Source organism: Camelus ferus, chromosome 33 (assembly GCF_009834535.1).
Source record: "Camelus ferus isolate YT-003-E chromosome 33, BCGSAC_Cfer_1.0, whole genome shotgun sequence".
Classification (NCBI taxonomy): Eukaryota; Metazoa; Chordata; class Mammalia; order Artiodactyla; family Camelidae; genus Camelus; species Camelus ferus.
The window spans coordinates 7866729-7886094 of NC_045728.1; the positions used below are offsets into that span (position 1 = coordinate 7866729).

Here is a 19366-nt window from a genome sequence, read left to right on the forward strand (position 1 = left end):
TATATTTAATCACCTAGAATTAAACATATTGTCTCCCTTCCTTCTCTACCCAAAGAGTCACTGTGTTCTCACCTGAATGACATCAAGCAAGCTTCCCACCAGGTGGCTGCGGGCTCCCAGCAAGGAAGACCCAGTGAAGGGAGGGGCCAAGCTCCCTTACCAGGTTAGCTGAAGTAAGGAAACAAAGCAAAGCTGCCCCTCAATGTCCATCTTCCTAGAAGTGCCAAGGCCCCAAAAGGGAAGGGTTACACAAGAAACTGTCACTGGGATTCACAGTCTACCGTAAGTTCCTATAGTAACAGTTACCGATTAATAATAACATTAAAAATTATCTTAGTACAGTACCAGACACTATACCAAGAAACACACACGTATACACACATGTATTTTATATTATCTCTAAAGTAAACTGAGGCTTGGAGTAATGGTTGGGGTCCAAGAACACAGTTGGTAAATGGCGATGCTGCAGTTTGGACTCAGATCTGACTCCCAAAGTTCTCATCCAGTCCGCTTGGTCAGGTCTCGGAGGCAGAGTGGCAGGCTGTGCACGTGTGTGTAAGTGCGCCTGCACACATGTGCCTTTAGGACTTGCTGTGATCACCTCTGGGAAGAGCGAAAACATCTGAGACGGTGAGCACTAATGAATCAAGCAATGAACACACACATCATTTATTATTTGTAGTTCAATACTTTTTTCTTTTAATTCATACTGTATTTCCATGGCTCTAGCTACTTTACATGAAGATTTGACCGGGAAGCCTTGTATGTTTCTAGGTACTAGCAGTCAGTTTTCAGACCTTGCGCACAGCGCCAGGCAAAGTACAGTTATAGGTTCAAACACAGATGGCCAGACAACTCAACTGCAATCAGCCTGTGTTCTTCCCCATATATGGCCCAGTGCAGTGCTGGGGGCTGCTCCCTCTGCCTCACCCCACTCCACCCCATGTCAGGGTTATCCAGGGGCCATGATGGCCTCTGACCCATCCCTCCCCACTGTGGAGTCTAGGTTGAGTTGGGGGGAAAGCACCATGGGTTTGGGAAGAAGGTCTGGTCCATGCAGAGAGTGGTCTGGCCCTACAGTGCAGGAGAGAGAAATGTGGGGAGCCACGCGCTACTGTTGGCAAAAATGGTTGCTCTTACTATGCAATCTCAGGGAGTGGCACCCGAGCCCAGGGCCAACTCCCCAGGCAGAGCCAGCTGTCTTGCCTGGAGCAGAGGCCACCATTTTGCTTCTGCAGTATCTCATCGTGTTGAGAGAAGCAAGGAGGGCAGAGATGACTGTTCTTCACGCCTTCACATGCCAGGTACATTGTCTGGCATCAGTTCCTCTTGGCAGGCAAGGTGCTTCTCGCCAGCAGCCAAGGCTCCAATCTGGGCTCCCAGGCCTGCTGAGGACCTCAAGTCACAACAGAAAACAATGCCCAAGACCCCTGAGCTTCGCGCAGAACACCAAAGCAGGGAGCTGGCTGGGCCCGTCACAGCCACGGCCGGAGCAGGAGTGAGGTAACAAGGCTGGGCAGAGAGGCGGGGAGGGAAGCTCTCTACACCGTGTGCAAATTTCTGCTCCACAACAGGAAAGCAGGGGCGTTTAAAGATGGCCTTCCAGAAAAACGCTCCTCTCGGACCCAAAAATGCATCTTCTGGAAGAAAACATAAAGGTGGAGGGGAGTGGGGCCAGCCTGCTGGAGGCTGGGGGATGAGGGTCAAGGATGTCAAGTGATGGATGGATGATTGTCCCACAGACTAGAGACAAAGGTTGGGAGAGAAGACAATCAGGAAGAGAGGTTCTCACATTTCCTGCCGAAGTGGGCAGGTGGAGTCAGCGGGTGCGGGGAAGGAGACCACAGCCCTGCCACCCGGGGGAAGAAAGAGTGCTCTCTCTCCTGGGAGCCCCTAGGGAGGAAGGGCTGCCCTGGGCTGCCCTGCAGAGCTAAATATGCAGCAGGATACGTCACAGAAAGGATCCTTCTGAGACCACAGACAGTCCAGAAAGATTCTTCCCCTAATCCTTCCTCCAAGATTTCACCCTAGAGACGCTGCCTGCAAATGTATTGGACATGGTCCAAACTTGGGTCAGAGACACGGTCATGGAGAGAATCCAGCTCTATCAAAGCATTGCTCTTGAGGTTTTTTTGGTCCTCCCCCTTCCTTGTAATCCCAGGTTCTTAGTGTCAACGCTCTGAGGCAACCCAAGGATTGTAGCCAAAGGTTCACACTTAATTCAAACCCCAATAAGGCTGGAGCCCAAAGAGAAGTGCTAGAGCCAGGAACGGCTCCTCTCCACCCTTTGCCCTGGCGAGGAGGAGGAAGGATGGAGAGATGAAAGGCTTCACAGCTTAAGGACAGAAGATGAGCTCAAAGCAAGATGGTGTCCTTCTTGCCACCATCCTCTTCTTCTGAGCCTGGAGAAAGTCCAAAGGAAGGACCCTTCCCAAACCTAAGACTAGGCCAACAAAGGAAGGAATAGCCTCCTGCACTGATGCCGAGCAATACAGCAAGCTTGATCTCTGTTTCTGCCTCTCCCTCCCCACCCCCTTCACTGGACCTCCCTACCCCTCCTAGTCCATAAAGAATAAAGTTTAAATACCCTGGATTTCCTGAGAACCCAGACACTGCCCTACCCCTCATTTAATGCCAGGGAAACGCTAGTCCAGAAGGCTCACCCTCTCCTGGCAGGCACCTGCCAAGTTTGAGAAAGCCCAGCCTTGCCAGTCTCTGACCTAGCCTCCAGGACAATGCCAAAGCTAGACCCTACCTTGGAGATAGTCTAGCTCAGGAGATTCCTGTTACAAATAAGATCCTGAAGCTCAGAGACGGGGAGGGACTTGTCCAATAGCAGGGGCAGGACTCAGGCCCAGGTCTCCCGGCTCTCAGCCCTTACAGGGGGCTTCAAGTTGCTGCTCTTGGTGTCTCAGAATGCATCCCCTTGCCCCAGGGAGGTGGATGGGGGAAAGGAGGGTGTTACAGTCACGACTGGCTTCTCCCAGGACAGCCCTGTTGATTCCTCCACAGTCAGCTGGAGTGAAGTGTAGACCTGTAGCTGTCCTGTACCCATCTAGAAACTGCAGGAGCTTTGAAACTGAGTGCAAGCTCTCAAATGTCTTACCACACGAATCCTCGCAGAAAGACTCTTACATGACTGAGTTCTTACATGAACAAAACCAAAAAAAGCCCTGGCTAGGAGAAATAATGTAAGAAATGGTGGTTTTAATGCTCCCTTGCAGATAGTTACAAGCCAGGCTGCCATGAGTAACAATGTTATTTACGTGTTTCACTCCCAAACTGATCCACAAGGGGGAGGTCCCTCCTCTTTCACAGGTTATTAAATAAGGGGGTAAAGCTTTTTTTTGGGGGGGGGGAGTAAATAGAGTTACTGATTTTCCCCTGGTTTGAAAGTCAGAAAGTTATTAGAATAGAAGGCGCCCACAAAAGATCCATGGCTCTTAGAAATGAGGCGGATGCTCCCCGTGTGTACACAATGTCTCCTGGGCTCAGACCCCCAGATCTCAAGGGGCTTCCTTGGACATCCTTCCCATCACCCACTCCTCCCTAGAACAGGCCTGAGAGGGAGGTGAAGCCGGAGGTGAAGCCAGAGCCGAGCAGCTCCCTGAGGCGAGGCCCACTTAAACTGCTTTACTCCCAGCAAAGAGCCCTTTTTAAGTCAGCCCAGAGGTCCGACCGTGGGACCTTTAATACCTGAATAATTTAAATAAATAAATAAGTAATATGTATGGGGTAAATTACAGGATTTACCAGTTTTCCTTTCAGTAGTTTCTGAGAATAATTTTGATTTCTGGGTACTCCAATGGGTAAATTCTTAGCAGCCTACACTATTCCTCTTCCTTTGGCTCAGGCCCATGAGCCTTGAGCTTCCCCAGGGTCTCCCATTCAGCCTCCAGGACAGGAATGATGGAGATAAGTGCCCTTCACCAGGATTACACTCAGCTCCGTTCCCTCATACCTCCTTTTCAAAGGGAGGAATATCATTTCTAGGTGATGCCCATGGAACCTTCTCATCCAGCTCCCCTTGGGGGATGACCTGGGCTCGTATCTTTCGTCTTCTCACCCTGCCCTAAGGGCAGTAACAAGGCCATCTTCTCAGATAGACTGAAAAGCTAAAACCTTTCCTTAACTGCCAGAGTGGGGCACCCCGGCCTGTCCGGGAGAACACTACGTGCTCTTCTTCAGGCTAGGTGAGTGATAAAATCTTCCTTTCCTCTGCCCCTTGCGCCAAGAGGCCCACCAGAACAAGCACTCTGGAAGCGCTCTCCTTGCCAAATCGGTAGGATCTTTTCCAGATCAAGAATCTGTTGCACGCTCTGCCTGGGGCTGGTGGGACTGCTCAGGTCCTTACATGGAGAAATCGTAGTGTGTGAAGGGTACCCAGAAGCATGCTCAGAAGGGACCCACCAGGTCAGACAAATTATGGGTTCAGTGAGCCAACCCCGAAAAGGCTCTACATGACTCCCTCTCCTAACCCATGGCCTTCTCTCTACTCCTCCATGACTTCATACCTCTCTGGGGCCAGAGATCAGAGAAGGCTTTGCTCTCTCTGCCAGAACTTCCACTCCCAGCTCTGGGAAACCGGATTTGGAATGGTCCCCACGGGGCAGACTCGATCTGGCTTTTTCCTGCCTAAATGCACATACCTTTGCCAAATCCACTCCCTCCAAGGCTGAGGTCTTCTTAACGTGGGCAAAGTAGCTCAGACAGTTGTCTCCCTCAACTAAGTTGGTTCCTCACTGAGGCTAAATGATGCTGGCAGCCCAAGAATGCTTGGATAGAGTGCTCACTCCTCACACATCATTCTGTGGTCAGACCCTACCATCCGTCCACGGCTAGCGCATTCACTCTGTGAAACCCTGGAGGTCCTAGAACACCCTGATTCATCCTGGAAATCAAATGACAGCTCAAAGGAAAGGGGTTAGAGCCACAGACCTGATTTGCTTATAATCACTAAAAGAGATTTAACAAGATCAAAAATGCTCCACCCTGACTAATAAACGATGTGCTCTTAGGGCACAGAGCAAAAATAGGGCTTTAGGCACTAAAAAGTGACATTTCACCCAGACCCAGCCTGGGAAAAGACCAGAGAGGAGGGGGGTGGGAAAGTAACAAATCCCCAGCCCTTATTGGGTGCACACCCACCCAGATGAGAGGAAGGTGCAGGGCGATGGAGGAGGACACCCTCTGGAACACCAGCCCTCAGGCGCTGCGGCTACAAAGCCCACTCCCTTGGGCGCAGCCTCCCTGCTGCCCCTCCCTCTGCACCTGGCTCCTGGTGTGGGGGCCCGAGTAAACGGGTGGCCTCAGATGCTGGAGTTTAGATGGGGCCCCTGCCCTTGATGCTTCCTTGTTCCCGAGAGAGAACGCCTGGGGAAGCGCGGGGCAGGGAAGAAAAAAATTATCTTTTATTTTCGAAACAAATCAGAAGGGGATTAGGGAATGAAGCACCTTAAGCAATGCCCCCTTGAGACTTTGCACGACCCCAGGGTCTTCACAGGCATAACTTTGGCTCAACAACATTCCCCTTCTCAGAGCCAAGAACGGCCAGCAAGGGAAAGGGCGGGGACGAGAGGATGGGGAGGGGAGGGGGAGGAGGATCAGGGGAGGTCGGTGCTGAGAGGTGGTCCCTGCCCTCCTCGGCCCCTCCACCGGCCAGCACAGGAGGCGGTCCCGCTCCTTCTCCCTGGTACATAGGCATTATCTCTTTTTAAAATCTGTATATAATATATATTTATATTCTGTATATATATATTTATATATATATTTATATGGTCTATGTACACATATTGCACAGGCCTCCGGCGGCCGCCCCTGCTCCTGCCTTGTCAGTGATAGCGGTTCCTCTTCTCTTCACTTTCCGACGTGAAGTCACGGGACCTGATGCCGTTCTGCAGGTTGATGAGTGAGTCCTTCATCTGGAAGACAGGGAAGCCCGGCCCCGCCAGGGTTTGTGCCCTCAGTGGGCTTCTCCATCCAGCAGCCCCCGCCACGCCCGCCTCTCGCAGGTTCCCCACCAGGCCTGGGAGTTAAAGGGAACGGGCTCCTGAAACAAGGGCGATTCTCAACGGACACAGCCTCAGGCAGAAGGGGGACAGCCAGTCCAGCACTGGCAACCCCTCGGGTAATAAGTTCGCTGTGTCTCGAGGATTTGTGGCCTCGTTTCGCTGAATTAAGAACTCTCCGAGCATTCTGTTGCTACCAGGACCCACATTAGACCGCCCCTTACTCGGCATCCTGCCCTTATTCGGTTCCCTCTGCTCCCGAATACACTGGACTCCTAGCCTGGTCCACATGCCGCTCTGTTCTCCCAGCTCGGACTCTGCTGTCCTGCCTACCCAATCTCGCCCGTCTGTGAAGGCCAGGAGCAAATCCAGACTTTCCCTGGCTCACAGTCGCCTTTCTCTCTCCGCGCCTTCCCTTCCACAGTCCGCTCCCTGGGGCTCTGCCCTGCGGTCGTCTTTAATGGCTTTGCTTCACGTGTGCTTGGAGCGCACCGCGTCTTCTCCGTCCTTTACACACCCCAGGTGCCAAGCAGAGAACTGAGCAGGCTCTTAGCTGTGCCCGTATCACTGAATGAACTTAATCTTAACTGAACTCCTTAGCCTCTTTAAGAAACAGACACATCCTCCATCACGGGGTGGCGTCCACATCAGGCAGGCCCAGCGGTAGAATCCCAACGGCCTGCGACAAGACGACACATTTACATCCTGTCTCTAGGTAAGCTGCTTAGGGACAACACGGGACAGTTACCATGTCATGGGTAAACAGTTGTGGATTTTGAGAACCTCTGATCTCTCTGCCCAATCTACCACTTTCTTTTCTTTAGTTCTTCTGTATCCTCAGCTCAGTAGGGATAAGGGCCCATTACTATTCCTTTAAAGGTCCCTTTTAAAGGGAATAGAACAAAATACCTATCTTAATGCTTGTAGAGTCATGTCTACCAGGCTACAAATCTGACAGCCCCAAGCTCCTTAAGGAAACCCACCCTGAAACAGAATTTTACAGTTGAAGGAGTCCAAATGCCCCCCGTTTAATTCTCATCCAACATCATCTCATCATGCTTTCAGCACCTTCAGTGATGAAGTCTCAGTCCTTCAAAGCAGCCCATCCCATTGCGGGAAAGCTCTAACCAGAAGCAGTCTGTCTTCAGTCGATGGCTCAAAAATCCGATCCCCTCTGACTTCTAGCCCCAGGGCAGTGCTCTGGACTTCAAAAGCTACCTAACCTTCTGTGTTAGACCTCCACGTCTGAAGACTCTCCTGTTCCGCTCACCCACCCCAGTTTTCCCTTCCTCCTGAGCACATCTTCCATTCTATCAGCCCCTCCTGATAGCACGGAACTCCCAAACTCCGTGCTATGTTGTCTACCCTCTTTTGGTTTAAAAAAAAAAAGCCCTCCTCAAACATGGTTCCTATGCTACACAGGAAGCTTTAAACCCATTGATCTTGACAGCTGCATAAAATTCTCTCCTTAATTTAGAGCTAAGAGATTGAACGTTGAAGGGGAAATGAAACGTAACATTAATGAGTGCCTCCCATGTGCACCAACTCCTGACAGCAATTTCATGGAGCAGCGATTGTAATTCCCATTCTATAGATGAGAAAATGGAAGGTCAGTACTATCAAGTCCCTTGCTCGAGGGCATAAAACTGGTTGGTGGCAAGGCTAGGGTTCCACCTCAGGCTGATGAAACGAAGCTAATTACTGATTTTGTCCCAGGATGATTTTCTTAAATGTATGTATCTAGTTTTTAGAAGGAACATAGGCAACTGTACTAGAAAGAAAATGTTATGAAAATAAGACATTACAACCATCTTCCCAGACCATAAGCACAGCCTCCAGGGAGGACGATGTCCTGGAGGCTGTGTGTGGGGCGCATGTTTTGAGGGCAGGGGGTAGGGGGTGGAGGGCTGGGGGCCATACATCAGAAGGAATTAGAAAGACATGCCTGCTGGGAAGATAAATCTCTGTAAAAAGGGGGTTATCTCTTTAAATGCCTGTCAGATGGCCATGGGTTACCAAGAAAAAAAAAAAAAAAAGAGAGAGAGAATTAGCTCTCCTTTCATTTAACCCACAGTTTTCCTGCTGCAAATCTGGTGTGTAATTTCATTGACACACTATTGGGGAATACACCTTTGCTTCCGAAAGCTCACCCAAGGATGGCTTTAAAGTTAGGACAATGGACGGCCTAGGAGAAGAACGCACGGGAGGGCGAGGTCTGGTGGATGGTGATGGAGATGGTGCTGCTTCTCGGAGAACAGGGAGGAAGTTCTACCCCCAGAAGACTGGGGCGAGGAGGGGAGGTGGGGGCGTCTCACCTGGTCGAGAAGCATCACCGAGGATTTGATGATCTCCCTCCATTTCTGGAGCTCAGTGTCGTGGTACTTTTGCTGGGACTCTAAGAGCCGGGCCCATTCTGTCTGAGACTGGGGTAACCTGTGGGGTAGAAGAGGGGTACCCCAGCAGCCGGAGTTAGGAGCAGTGGACTGTCCTGAGCGCCCAGACCCCTAAAGGACAGAGAGCCACACCAGAGTGCTTCGTCCTTTGCTCACCATCCTGGCTCCTCTGTGCCTCAAATCAGAAGCAGACTAGACCTACAGGGGCAGTTTCCAGAGCTTGCTTATGGACTCATCCCAAAGGGTTATCCCCGGCCAAAGGCGCAGGCCAGTCCCAAGTAGGCTGGGAGGCAGGAGCCAGGACGCGGTACCAGACGGGCTGGAGGTGGAAGCCAGGGGAAGAGGCCAGGATTACCTTTCTTGGAGCCTCAGACCCTGCCAGGCAGTGAGAGTCTGGGTGGTGTATTCCAGCATCCAGAGTTTGTAGAAGAGCATCACGTTAAGGATGACCAGCAGCACCAGACTAGGAAGGAGACGGGGAGAGAGCAGGAGCAGTGAGGCGGGGTCTGAGAAAGCAGCCTCCCTCTCAGAGTCACGGAGGTCCCCCACCCCAGAGGTCGCTGTCCTCGCCCTCTGGGCCACCTGAAGCACTGCAGTGAGTGAATACGTGAGCCGGAGGGACACAGCGGGGGTGGGGAGGTGAGCAGCAGTCTAACCTGGGGGCTGGGACACGGCAGGAGAGCCATGGAGAGGTGTGTGGGGTGAAGGCATCAAAAAGGAGAGACACAGAGGTCACCCAGGAGCTGGGTGCCGGGGAAGGAGAGGTAAGATGGAGAGGAAAAGAGACGAGGAGGGGAAAGAAGCATCGTAGAGCCAGTACCTGAAACAGATCCTAATGGGAGCCAGAAGAAAAATGGGGAGGAGGCAGGTTAGAAAGAGACTGAGTGGGGAAGGGGAAGTTGCACTTAAATCAAGCCAGAGAGAAAGTGAGAGCCTGTGAGACGGAAACGCCAGAAGCAGGGACACCACGGGCGAGGACACCCAGCAAGGAAGGCGCAGGGGGAAGAACGGGAAATGGACTCCGAGCATTTCAAGGGTGATAAACGGAGATAAGGTTCCTCCTACTAACCCAAACCGCAGGGGATTCCCAGCTCTGTCCCCAGACGTTAGCACAACTGCCCTAGAGCTGCCGTCTCCTCCGGGCACCGGCCAGCCCTGCAGGGGTCACAAGGACCAGCTGAGGCTTCCCAGGGATGGGCCAGAAACAGTTGCAGACAGGGAGGTGGCAGGAGAGCCCCGGGGGCAATGGAGAGTCACCAAGGGGCTGTGGGATCCGCTTCTCTCAGCGCCAGGGGCCTAAAGATCATTTTATAGCAGAGGTTCATGGGCTGAAGAGAAGGCTCAGGGAAAGAGAGGATGCAGAGATGTGCGGAACTGGGCACAAATGCTAGCTCATCACTTAGAAGTCTCTTAACTTTTGATCCAGTTTCCCTGAAACCCAGTTCCCTCAACAGGACAAGTCCTACCCTGCTGGGGCAGTGGGGGGTGGGGGGGGCTGGTTATGTGGAAGAAAGGCATGTACTGAGGCACCTGCACACAGGAGGACCTCCACAAGGGGAGGTCTTCTCATTAAAGGAGGAGGCACAGACGCACACGGAAAGAAGATGACAAAAACAGAAAGACAAAACAAATAGATGAAAAAAGACCAAGAAAGAAAGAAAATCTATACTATGCCTTTGACCTTTCAAAGTATGTGGCGTGTGTGTGGTGTGTGGTATGTGGTGTGTGCAGTGTGTGTTGTGTGTGGTGTGTCGTGTGTGGTGTGTGCAGTGTGTGGTATGTGTTGTGTGCGTTGTGCGTGGGACACTGTACTTGTCACCTGCGTTTCCCACACTACAGAAAGTAGTATTTCTTAAAGTGGCAGCTGCAAATGCCTGGGGCTACTCAGCTGTGTCCCTGGGGCCCTCTGAATTCTCCATGAGAACCTCTAAACCTTGCACTGAGTTTCAGCGGTAGCACCTTTAATCGTGCCAGTACTCCTGGACCACTGGAACGCACACCTCTTCAGTGTGCGCTGCAGTGTCAGCCCCCGCATTTGGACCTGTGTTTACAGTCCTGTCTGTGCTCAGTGACAGTCAAGGGACACCCCGGCCTGCGGTCCCTGGGAAGGCTTAGGGGTGGTCTAGACAGAGAAGAGGCAGGAGGGCTGGGTCACCACAAGGCAGGAGCATGGCAGCTGAGGCCCCTCAGACACAGGGCAACCTGCACTGTGCCAGAAGGTTCCACATGTGTGCTGGCAGCAGACCCACCGCCTCTCGTGCTGAACGACGAGGCCTGGTTACCCGAAACTAACAAAGTCCCGAAGTTAGTTAAAGCCACGCTACACGGTGTACTCAGGCGACCAGGCCTCCTCTCACGTCAAAACGCAGAGAGAGCTCAGCCGCAGAACTAACCCAAGGTTAGAGCTTTCTGTCCACCAAACCCAACGTCAGAGATTCGGTTTTAACAATGACATGAAACACATTAAAATGCTGCTGCTATGCATGAATTTTACTGGTTTTATAGTCATCTTTGTATTTCATTTTGTAAAAATATCTTGGCTTCTTATGCCACAGTCAGAAGACTTCCGCATGTATGCTCACACTGCATATTCAGGCAGGGGTAGCTCAGGAGCCCTCCTTGCGCCCCGCACAGGCCCCTCTCCCAAGAGGCCCCCAGGTCTGTCCTCAGCCCACGTTCTCTCGCACGCTCCATACTCTCCTCCGATGATGACCCCACTCCCACCGTGGCTTTGATGCTGCCGGCAATTCAACCAGCAGCTTCAGCATACACCTCTCTCCTCAGCTCCAGGTCCACACCAACAAGTGTCTGTCACTTCACTTGGACAACCTATGGCAACTCAGAGACATCTGGACCTGGCAGCATCTTCTCTGACAACTTTTCACTGAGGTCCAGATTTCCGTCAGTGACGCAGCCATTTATGGGCCTGCCAGTCAGTACGTCATCTTTCTTCCCTACATCACCCCGTGTAACGAGCCTTCACTTTCCAGGACCTCTCAGCCCCAGCCCCTCACCTCGGTCTGACAGCCACTCCTGCTGAGATCACCGCAGCTCGCTCCTGCTGGCCTCCCTTGCCTCCAGTCCTTTCTTGTCTAGTCCCTGCACCATACCGCCTCCAGAGTGATTTTTTTAAAGTGCAGATCCAACCGTGTGATCCCAGGGCTTCCTTCTCTGTTTCCTGTGGGTAGAGCTGTGCCCCGGCTTCTGCCTTTCTGACAATGCTTTAGTGAAGGCGTGAAGGCATGGGGGTGGAGTCACAGAAGGAAGACGGAGCTACAGACAGTCCAGTGCTGGGTACCCACCTGGCAGAGCCAGCGTCTGGGCAGCTCCTGAGCCCCCACCCAGCTGTGCCCCATGTTGCCACAGCACATCCCATCCAGGAAGGGTCAGGGTGTCAGGCAGTGGCCTGAACCAAGAGGAGAAGCGTCTGCACTTAGCTGCCCTAGAGGCTCCTGCTCAGAAACGGTTCACAGAAGCCCTGAGAAGGCTCCGGCTTACACTTCCAACAGTGGTGTCCGCCCCGCTCGTACACCCTCATTTCTTGTAACAAACTGTCTCCCTAGCCTGGCAGCTCTCTGTGAAAGTTACTGAGCCCACAGTGTTACAGCAGTATGGCAATTACTATAAATTGCTTAAATTAAAATAAGCATACATGTTTCCTGGACTCTAGTCATTGATTTTGCCTGGCTACCCTACCAAAGTGTGGGCCCCATGCGTGCATGGTCCTGATGCCCGGCACAGAGCAGACACTCAGCATGTCTGTCACAAACATGAATGGGCTCCTAAAATGCTCTGTAGCGTCACTACATTAGCATGTACCCAGCGGTGCAGCAGTCGTGAATTTTCTGTCAGACCCATGTGAAATTGACTCCTGAAGGGCACGGGTGCTGTTCCACGCAGCATCTTCTGAATTCTGAAGTCCTAGCATAAAGTAAGTGCGAATAAAACAGAGAACAAGAAGCAAAGAGGGAAGGAATGACAGAGCAATTGATCTGGAGAGAGACTAGAGGACTAAGCAAAAAAAAAAAGAAACCAGGGCAACAGTGAGGATGCTCAAACGCCTGAGGAAGATGGGGAGGAGGCAGCGGGACAGACAGGGAGGTGCTGGGGGCAGGGGTCGGGGGGAGAGCCTGGAGTCCCTTACACACAGCTGATAACCAGCAGCAGCTTGGACACGCTCTGCAGGTGGAAACCGTTGGGGGTGTCCTCAGGGATATGCCGTGTCTGCGTGGAACCTGCGGGGAGAAGGAGAGGCCGTCACCGCCGTGGCACCCAAGTCCACCAACTGCTGACTTGACGCCGGTCGTGCACAGAACTGTTCGTGATGCTGTTGTGGCAACGATGTGATACGTGGGCCTGGCCCTCCCTCCGAAAGTACAAGGGGAGCTCCTTGAGGGCAAGGTCATGGCGGGGTTTGGGCAAGGTGGACATGAACGTCACTGAACACGGGAAATCACCGGACCTCTGTGGGTAAGACGTGCAGATGCCGGACACAGCGATCTGCAGCCGTGGAAGGGAAGCAGCCCTGGGCTAGGACTGGAGACGGCTGTCAGCTCTAGCTTTATCCAGAACAGGCCACAAGACGCTGAGCAAGTCATGGATCCCCTGAGTCAGTTCATTCACATGCAGAGTTAGTCAGGAGTCCCGTATGTAAAACACACAAATAACACAGCAGTGCTCTGCTCTGGCTGAAGCCGGGGAAGGTCGAGAAAGGCCGGCACCTCTTTCCTCTTCTGCCTCCTCTCCTGCCCCACCCAGCAATGATGAATGCCAGGGGAGGTGCAGAGCACAGTCTGAAAAACCCTGGATTAGCTGGGCTCTTGCTGCAAGTTTCCACGCTTGAGCAAAGAATGAGGGTGTGAGCGGCTGGATGGGAAGAGGGAGACTCAGCGAGGGACCCGCTGCCTGGCCTCCTCGGACTCCCTGCCCTTTGTGTTACGGGGTCATCCCCAGGGTCTGAGCTTCAGCCTTCCCCTGGGGCATTTCCCAGGAACTTGGAGGTGGCATGCCTGAGCCTATGCAGTGGCCACCAGCTTGGGCAACACGGGGGCACAAACCCAAAGGCAACTCGCACTCAGCAGAGCACACAGAGGGGTTCGGCAGGGGCTGGGGAGCTTAAGGGCACGGGAAACAACAGCTCATCCAGAGCTCAGATTCAATGCATCACGAGCCTCACTGAATACACGGTCTACCCTTGGCCGCAAAATGAGTGCACACGTGTGTCCTCGGCAAGGCCCGCAGCTCCCCGCGAAGCCCTGAGCCGTGCCCCTCGCCCCCACCGGGCACACACCTGCCACGTGTTTGATCCTGTGGCCCACGTCTTCATCAGTGGGCGTGGTGACCGGGCTCATCACCTCCTCCAGGTGAGGCATCCGCAGGTGGGCGTGGGGGCGCTTCCTCCTCCGCACCGTCGGGGGCTTGCTGGTCTTCTCCTTGGGAGACTGTCTGTGCATCTCAGCCAGGTAGGTGCTCTCCGTTTTGGTCAGCTCACTCTCTGTCGGGGTCAAAAGGCCACATCAGAGGCCATCTGCCCATACCTCCGACCCAATACACCGACCTCCAGAAGCAACTCCGTCTCCTCCGAGCCGCACCCTCCCTAACGGGACCATTTTCCCAGGCTGTACTCCAAGGTATGCCTGGGAGGGCGGGGTTCCCTCAGGGATGCCCAGGAGCCCTGGGAAATACTCCTGGGACCCAGCCCAGCCCAAAGCCCTCTTCCGGGTTGTTCAACAGTGTATACAGACAGAGGCTCACGTATGCATACTTGGGGCACATCCATTTCCCAGTGGATGCCTTCACAGACTACTGCCTCCTCGTAACAGAACTACCAACAGTGTGACTGGCTCTCAGGCTCATTTCTGGGGCCATGGATTCCCGCATGATAATGATCTCATGAAAGTTATAGTCAGAGTCTCTTGAAAATGCACATGTTCACATCCGTGCTGAACTTTGCATCCATTTCTGGGACAGACTCAAGGGTCCATTAAACCCCTTCACTGCCCCCATCTCTCCCGCCTGCCCCAGGCTTTCCCCTCCCCTGACCAGTGACAGCGGAACCGTTCACCCAGCGGCGGTGACTGAGCGCTCACCCAGGTGGCGGAAGTAGTCCTCCAGCCCGCTCCAGAAGTTCTTCTCGATGAACGTTTTCACCAGCCCCCAGGGCTGTTTCCGGTAGCGCAGCTCTGTGGAGACCCTGAGGAACAAGCCGGAAACAAGATCAGCCGTTTCCTGGGCAGACCTTCCTCTGCTGGCAAAAGGGAACTTCAAGTTTAAGGCTAAAGCAGCTCACTTAAGTGCTGCCCTTTACGAGCTCAAAAGCCCTTTCACATCCACGATGCCATCTGATCTCCCCGGCCATCCTGTGAGGTCAGTGAAGCTAGTGGATTTACCCTCATTTTATAGATGAGAAAACTGAGTTTTTGAATTTGTAAGCAGACCGAAGACTAACAAGAAGAGCTCTGACTCCAAGCCCAGAGTTCTTGAGCGATGCCACGTGGCCTCCTCCGACGAGGGCTCTAGGTGGTGCGGGCAGCCTGTGGCCACGGGGCCCTTCTCTCCTCCTCTGGGGCTCCACAGAGTCCACCTTTAAGAGCTTCATCAGCTACTGGCCTGGCTCCTGCCTCTCCACTCTCCCCAGGACCCCGCCGCTCCTGCTCCGTCCCCAGTACTCTCTCTGGTGGTGAGTCTCTCTGCTGCCCCATCTCCTGCCAGATCTGCTCCTGCCTCTCCTGCCGTTGGCTTTCATTGGTCACTAGGGGCGCGCACTAGGTTTAAGGCTGTCTTCTCTGCCCTCACCCCCTCCTGCTGGGGGACACCACCTCCAGCCACGGCCTGATGTGCGCGTGCCCGTGCCGACAGCCACCCCACCCACTGCCAAACAACTGCTTCCCGGGTGGAGGGTGGACATCTCCCTGTAAAGGTTCATCTGGGGTCAACCAGCTACCTCTGAGTGAGCTGGACAGAAAGGACGTCCAATCAGAAGGCCCTCCAAAGAAGCTGGAAGTGAGAAACACAGACGCTGTGGGGGAAGGATGGGGGGCAGGAGGGAGAGGAGAGAAGGGAGGGGAGGGAGGGGAGGAGGAAGAGACCGGGGGCGGGGGGAGTTGCTCAGAGAGCAGCAGAGAAACCAAGAAAACATTTTTAAAAGAAGCAGATGAGAAGATTCAGGCCCTTTTCGAGGTGTGGGTATTCAGATCTTCCTGAGTCTCCAGAGATCTGTCTGTAGCCTTCCACTAAACTCCTATTTTGTTTGAACAACATGAGAGAATTTCTGCTCTGTACAACCAGAAGAACTTGGTCTAAGATACTGGCATACGATCCGATTATTTTCAAATGGGTGTGTGTCTTGGCTTTTCAATCAGACCACAAGCTTCTTAAAATGTCAGGGTCCTTCCTCCCTTGAATGTACATCACAGTGCCCAGGGCAGGACTTTTTCCCCAAACAGCAACTAATTACTCATTCAATCAGCACCATCTGACTCTATGTGCGCAGGCTTGGTGCCGAGTGCTGGGGATGAAGTGGGGAGTGGAGTGGGGCTCCTCCCCGGGAGCTCGCCGCCATCCAGGAGACGGGCAGGAACTTGCAATACGCAGGGCATGGCAGAAACAGGACAGGCTTGCGTTTCTAAGACCTGGGTTTCAGCACTCTTGACCCCTGTTCAAAGGTACTTGACTGTATGACCCTCAGTTTTCTTATCTGAAAAATGAGGATAAATCCACCTCCTTGGATTATTCTAAAGGATCCAGTTTGTGTAGGTGAAGTAACTGCACAGTATTTTATAAACCGTAGACAATCAGTAAATAGCAGTGGTTATAAAACTCTTACCAGAAAGACACACAGAGGGGTAAAGAGAACACAAGATGGAGAGAAGAATGAACTGTCAGGATGGGGAGGTGGAGGGGGGTCTCAGAGCTTCAGAAAGAGGGTGGAGTGAAGAATGAGTCGGCAGCCAATACAGCCCACCTCCCCGCTCCTTCTCGGGAGCAAGTCCCCTTTCTCTAACTAAGGATCCCCAGGGGCACCGGGAACTCGCTCTGAGCCCGCTCGGGCCAGCAGACACGGCACCTGAGTCGACTCTTGTTCCGGGCCACGCGGGTGAGTGTGTAGCGGTTGATGGTGTAGAAGTAGTCGTGGTAGGGCACGTCGTGGGTGAGGACTTCGGCGTCGATCACGTAGCATTCACTCTCCTGGCTCGCCTTGTACATGGTCTGCGGGAGGAAAGGGCCGTCGGACAAAACAGAAGAGAAGCAAGACAGAGTGCCTCCTTCCCCAACCCCCTACCCCCAGCCCACCTGGGCTTCTGAACGGGGGACCCAGAACCATCGGAATGGCAGCACCTAAGCACATCAAATGCTACCGTTTCCAGGCTCAACAACACTTGCACCCAGAAACTTCCTAACATCTGTCCTTAGTCCGTCACAAACAGAGGCTCTTCTAGCCCGCTCTCACTGGCCTCTGCCCTCAGCTCACCTGTGTCTCCCTGACGGTGGCAGTTTTGGGAGCCAGAGGGTTGGTAAGGGTGATGGTATAAAGAATCACTCGGCTCTGGTTTCCGTTCTCTTCCTTCTTCCACGGATGGAAGATAATGTCTGGGGGGAGAGAGGAGCCCTGGCATGAGGGAGGGAAAGAGGTATGCTGTCCCCACATCTGAATGTCCCCTCTTGACTGTCCTGATGGCTGCCTGGCCCCCAAAAGGAAGCCAATGGGAGCCTGAGGGCCGGGGAAGGAGGGTGAAAGGAGGGGGCGTCAAAGCAGAAAGAGGCTCTTTGTAGCATTGCCGAAATCCTCCAGAGTGCCGATTGTTCTGGGGCTGGGGCAGGAGGTCTCGGGGCCACCCACAGGGGTGCTGGCAACACTGGAGTTACTGTGATGAGGGCCCAGGATCCTTGGGAACAAGTCCTCTCCTCCAAGGCCTGACCTCCCGATGCCCTCAGCATGCCCCTCCTCCTGGCAGAGGGGAGCACTGATGCCTGAGTGCCCCTCCGGACTCGGATCTGGACTTGGAGCAGCTCTGCAAGTCCCCGTGGTATGGCAGAGCAGGGGAAGGGGAAGAGACCGCAGCACAGAGGTGTAAGGCATCAACGTCGAGAGCCCAGGGCCTGAATCCCGGCTCGGCCCCCTCTTAGCTGCATGGCCTTGGGCGTGTGACAAGGGTCCGAGTTCCAGGTCCTCACTGGTATCCTGTGGGCCATAATACTCGCACACAGGGCGGATGGAGGGCTAGACGGGATGGTGTAATGTGCTCGATATGCAGTGGGTGCCTACAAGGATGTGGTACCTGCTATTCTCCACTAGACCGTGAGCCTGTGGCATCCCATTCGCCAGTGAGCCTTTGGGGCCCAGGGCCTGGGGCCCAGTCAAGTGGACAGCTGCAGTTTCAGGGGGATGGGGGGAGAAGCTGGCAGGGCCCTGGGGAGCTCCGGCACTGCATGCGGCCAGAAAGGGGGTGCCCTGGGCCATCAGATGGCCTGGAAAAGGAGGGTGCTTGGGAAGAGAGGGAAGAAGAGTGGATGGGGGAGGCACCAGCCCCAGGAGGGACGGACCTGAGAATCGCCGCTGCTCCATGAAGTCCCGCTGGAAGGGCGAGTCAGTGAAAAGGAGGTCATAGAGCTTGTCCACGCTGAAGTTGAAGACTTCGTTCACGTACTGCCGGCCACTCAGGTCCTCGTAGAAGGCCTGGACCTCCCCTGCACACCGAGGAGGCGGCAGACGGTGAAGGTGAGGGATGGGTGACCCCGGGGGCACCCCCAGGGCACTATGTCTCCACGGCTCACGTGGGAACGGCCACCAAGGCTCCAGGGAGGCCGGGATCAGGGTAGCGGGGCCCTGGCTGCTGCCATCTGTGACCTTGCATGGATCCGCCCCCTTCCTCGGCTGGCACGCACACTGCTGACTCTAGTTGGCACCCTATTCACTCACCCTTTACAAAAAGCCTGGAGAATGTGCAGTTTGCCTTTATACTTTCAAACCTTCCTAATTAAGGTGATCTGATCTCAGACTAAAATCTAAATAAATGACACTTACTGATATTGCCTAAACCCAGAGGATCAGGTACCAAGAGTCTAGAGTTAAAGCATAACTGACAGCAAATGTCACTGCGACCTGCGGCACACGTATGTCCACAGGACACTGATTAATCTGCTCACATAGAAGCTTCTGTGGCTGGGCTGGTCTGCAGGGCCGCGATCGCCAACTGCAGTGAGGCCTGCCCTCCTTCCACAGGGCAGCCTATTCCCCCCATGATTTCGATCGCTTTAATTCTCTGAAGTTTCTCTCAGCTACAGGAGAAAGTTTCTGAGAACATGGGTGAGTTGCTAAAACCCCAGCGTCCCTCCAGAGCCTTCGGCATGCTCCGTCCCTCAGTACTGCACCTGCAGGGGCTGGTATCTGGCCTCAAGCAGGATGGGACATTTCTGGCATCGCTGTGACCCTGAGAATGCCAGGGAGGAACTCGGAAGCATCCTGGAGGGTCAGTGCCCGTGACTGTGCAGGATCGGGACTGCGGGGCACAGCTGGGGGCAGGGGATACAGCACCCTGGTTATCACGCAGTGCCCACCTGTGCGGTCTTTTGCGCTGACCCTGCTCCCTAGACGGAAGTGGGGAGACCAACCAAAGGTGAGAAAACCACAACAGGTGACTCACAGGAGAGACTGTCCACAGATGCCTGCATATCCTACCACCAATTCCATGGAGGTAAACCATCAACCAAACTCACGAACACTGAGAATCTGGCCTCCCTCCCTGGAATGTGAGAAACAGCATGTTCCCGAGGGGGAACCTAGAAGCCAGCCCTATGCAGGAGGGAAGGAACAAGCTACCCACTCAGAAATCTTAGCGGGAAGGGCAAAGTCTGTCTGACCCCGAATCAGATCAGGTCCACAAGCCCCATGAGGGAGTCACCAAAGCAAGTTTCTACTAAAATCCAACTATTTCCAGGGGCAGCTGACTGGCACCTTCCTCTACA

The 19366-nt window shown here is 53.8% G+C and overlaps 1 protein-coding gene across 8 annotated transcripts in view; it reads right to left on the reverse strand.

The window, feature by feature from the left end:
- Positions 1-668: 668 nt before the first annotated feature.
- The window catches only part of GRAMD1B (GRAM domain containing 1B), a 154664-nt gene continuing 135966 nt past the window's right edge, over positions 669-19366 (reverse strand). For 7 of the 8 annotated variants that reach the window (XM_032472692.1, XM_032472691.1, XM_032472696.1 and 4 more), the window contains 9 exons: positions 17945-18088; positions 16872-16990; positions 16467-16609; positions 14491-14594; positions 13692-13895; positions 12546-12636; positions 8757-8864; positions 8324-8441; positions 669-5921 (listed from right to left, as the gene is read on the reverse strand). In XM_032472692.1, the coding sequence (XP_032328583.1) occupies positions 5832-5921; positions 8324-8441; positions 8757-8864; positions 12546-12636; positions 13692-13895; positions 14491-14594; positions 16467-16609; positions 16872-16990; positions 17945-18088 (1121 nt within the window). In that variant the 3' untranslated portion in view covers positions 669-5831. The other variant, XM_032472693.1, reaches the window with a different exon arrangement.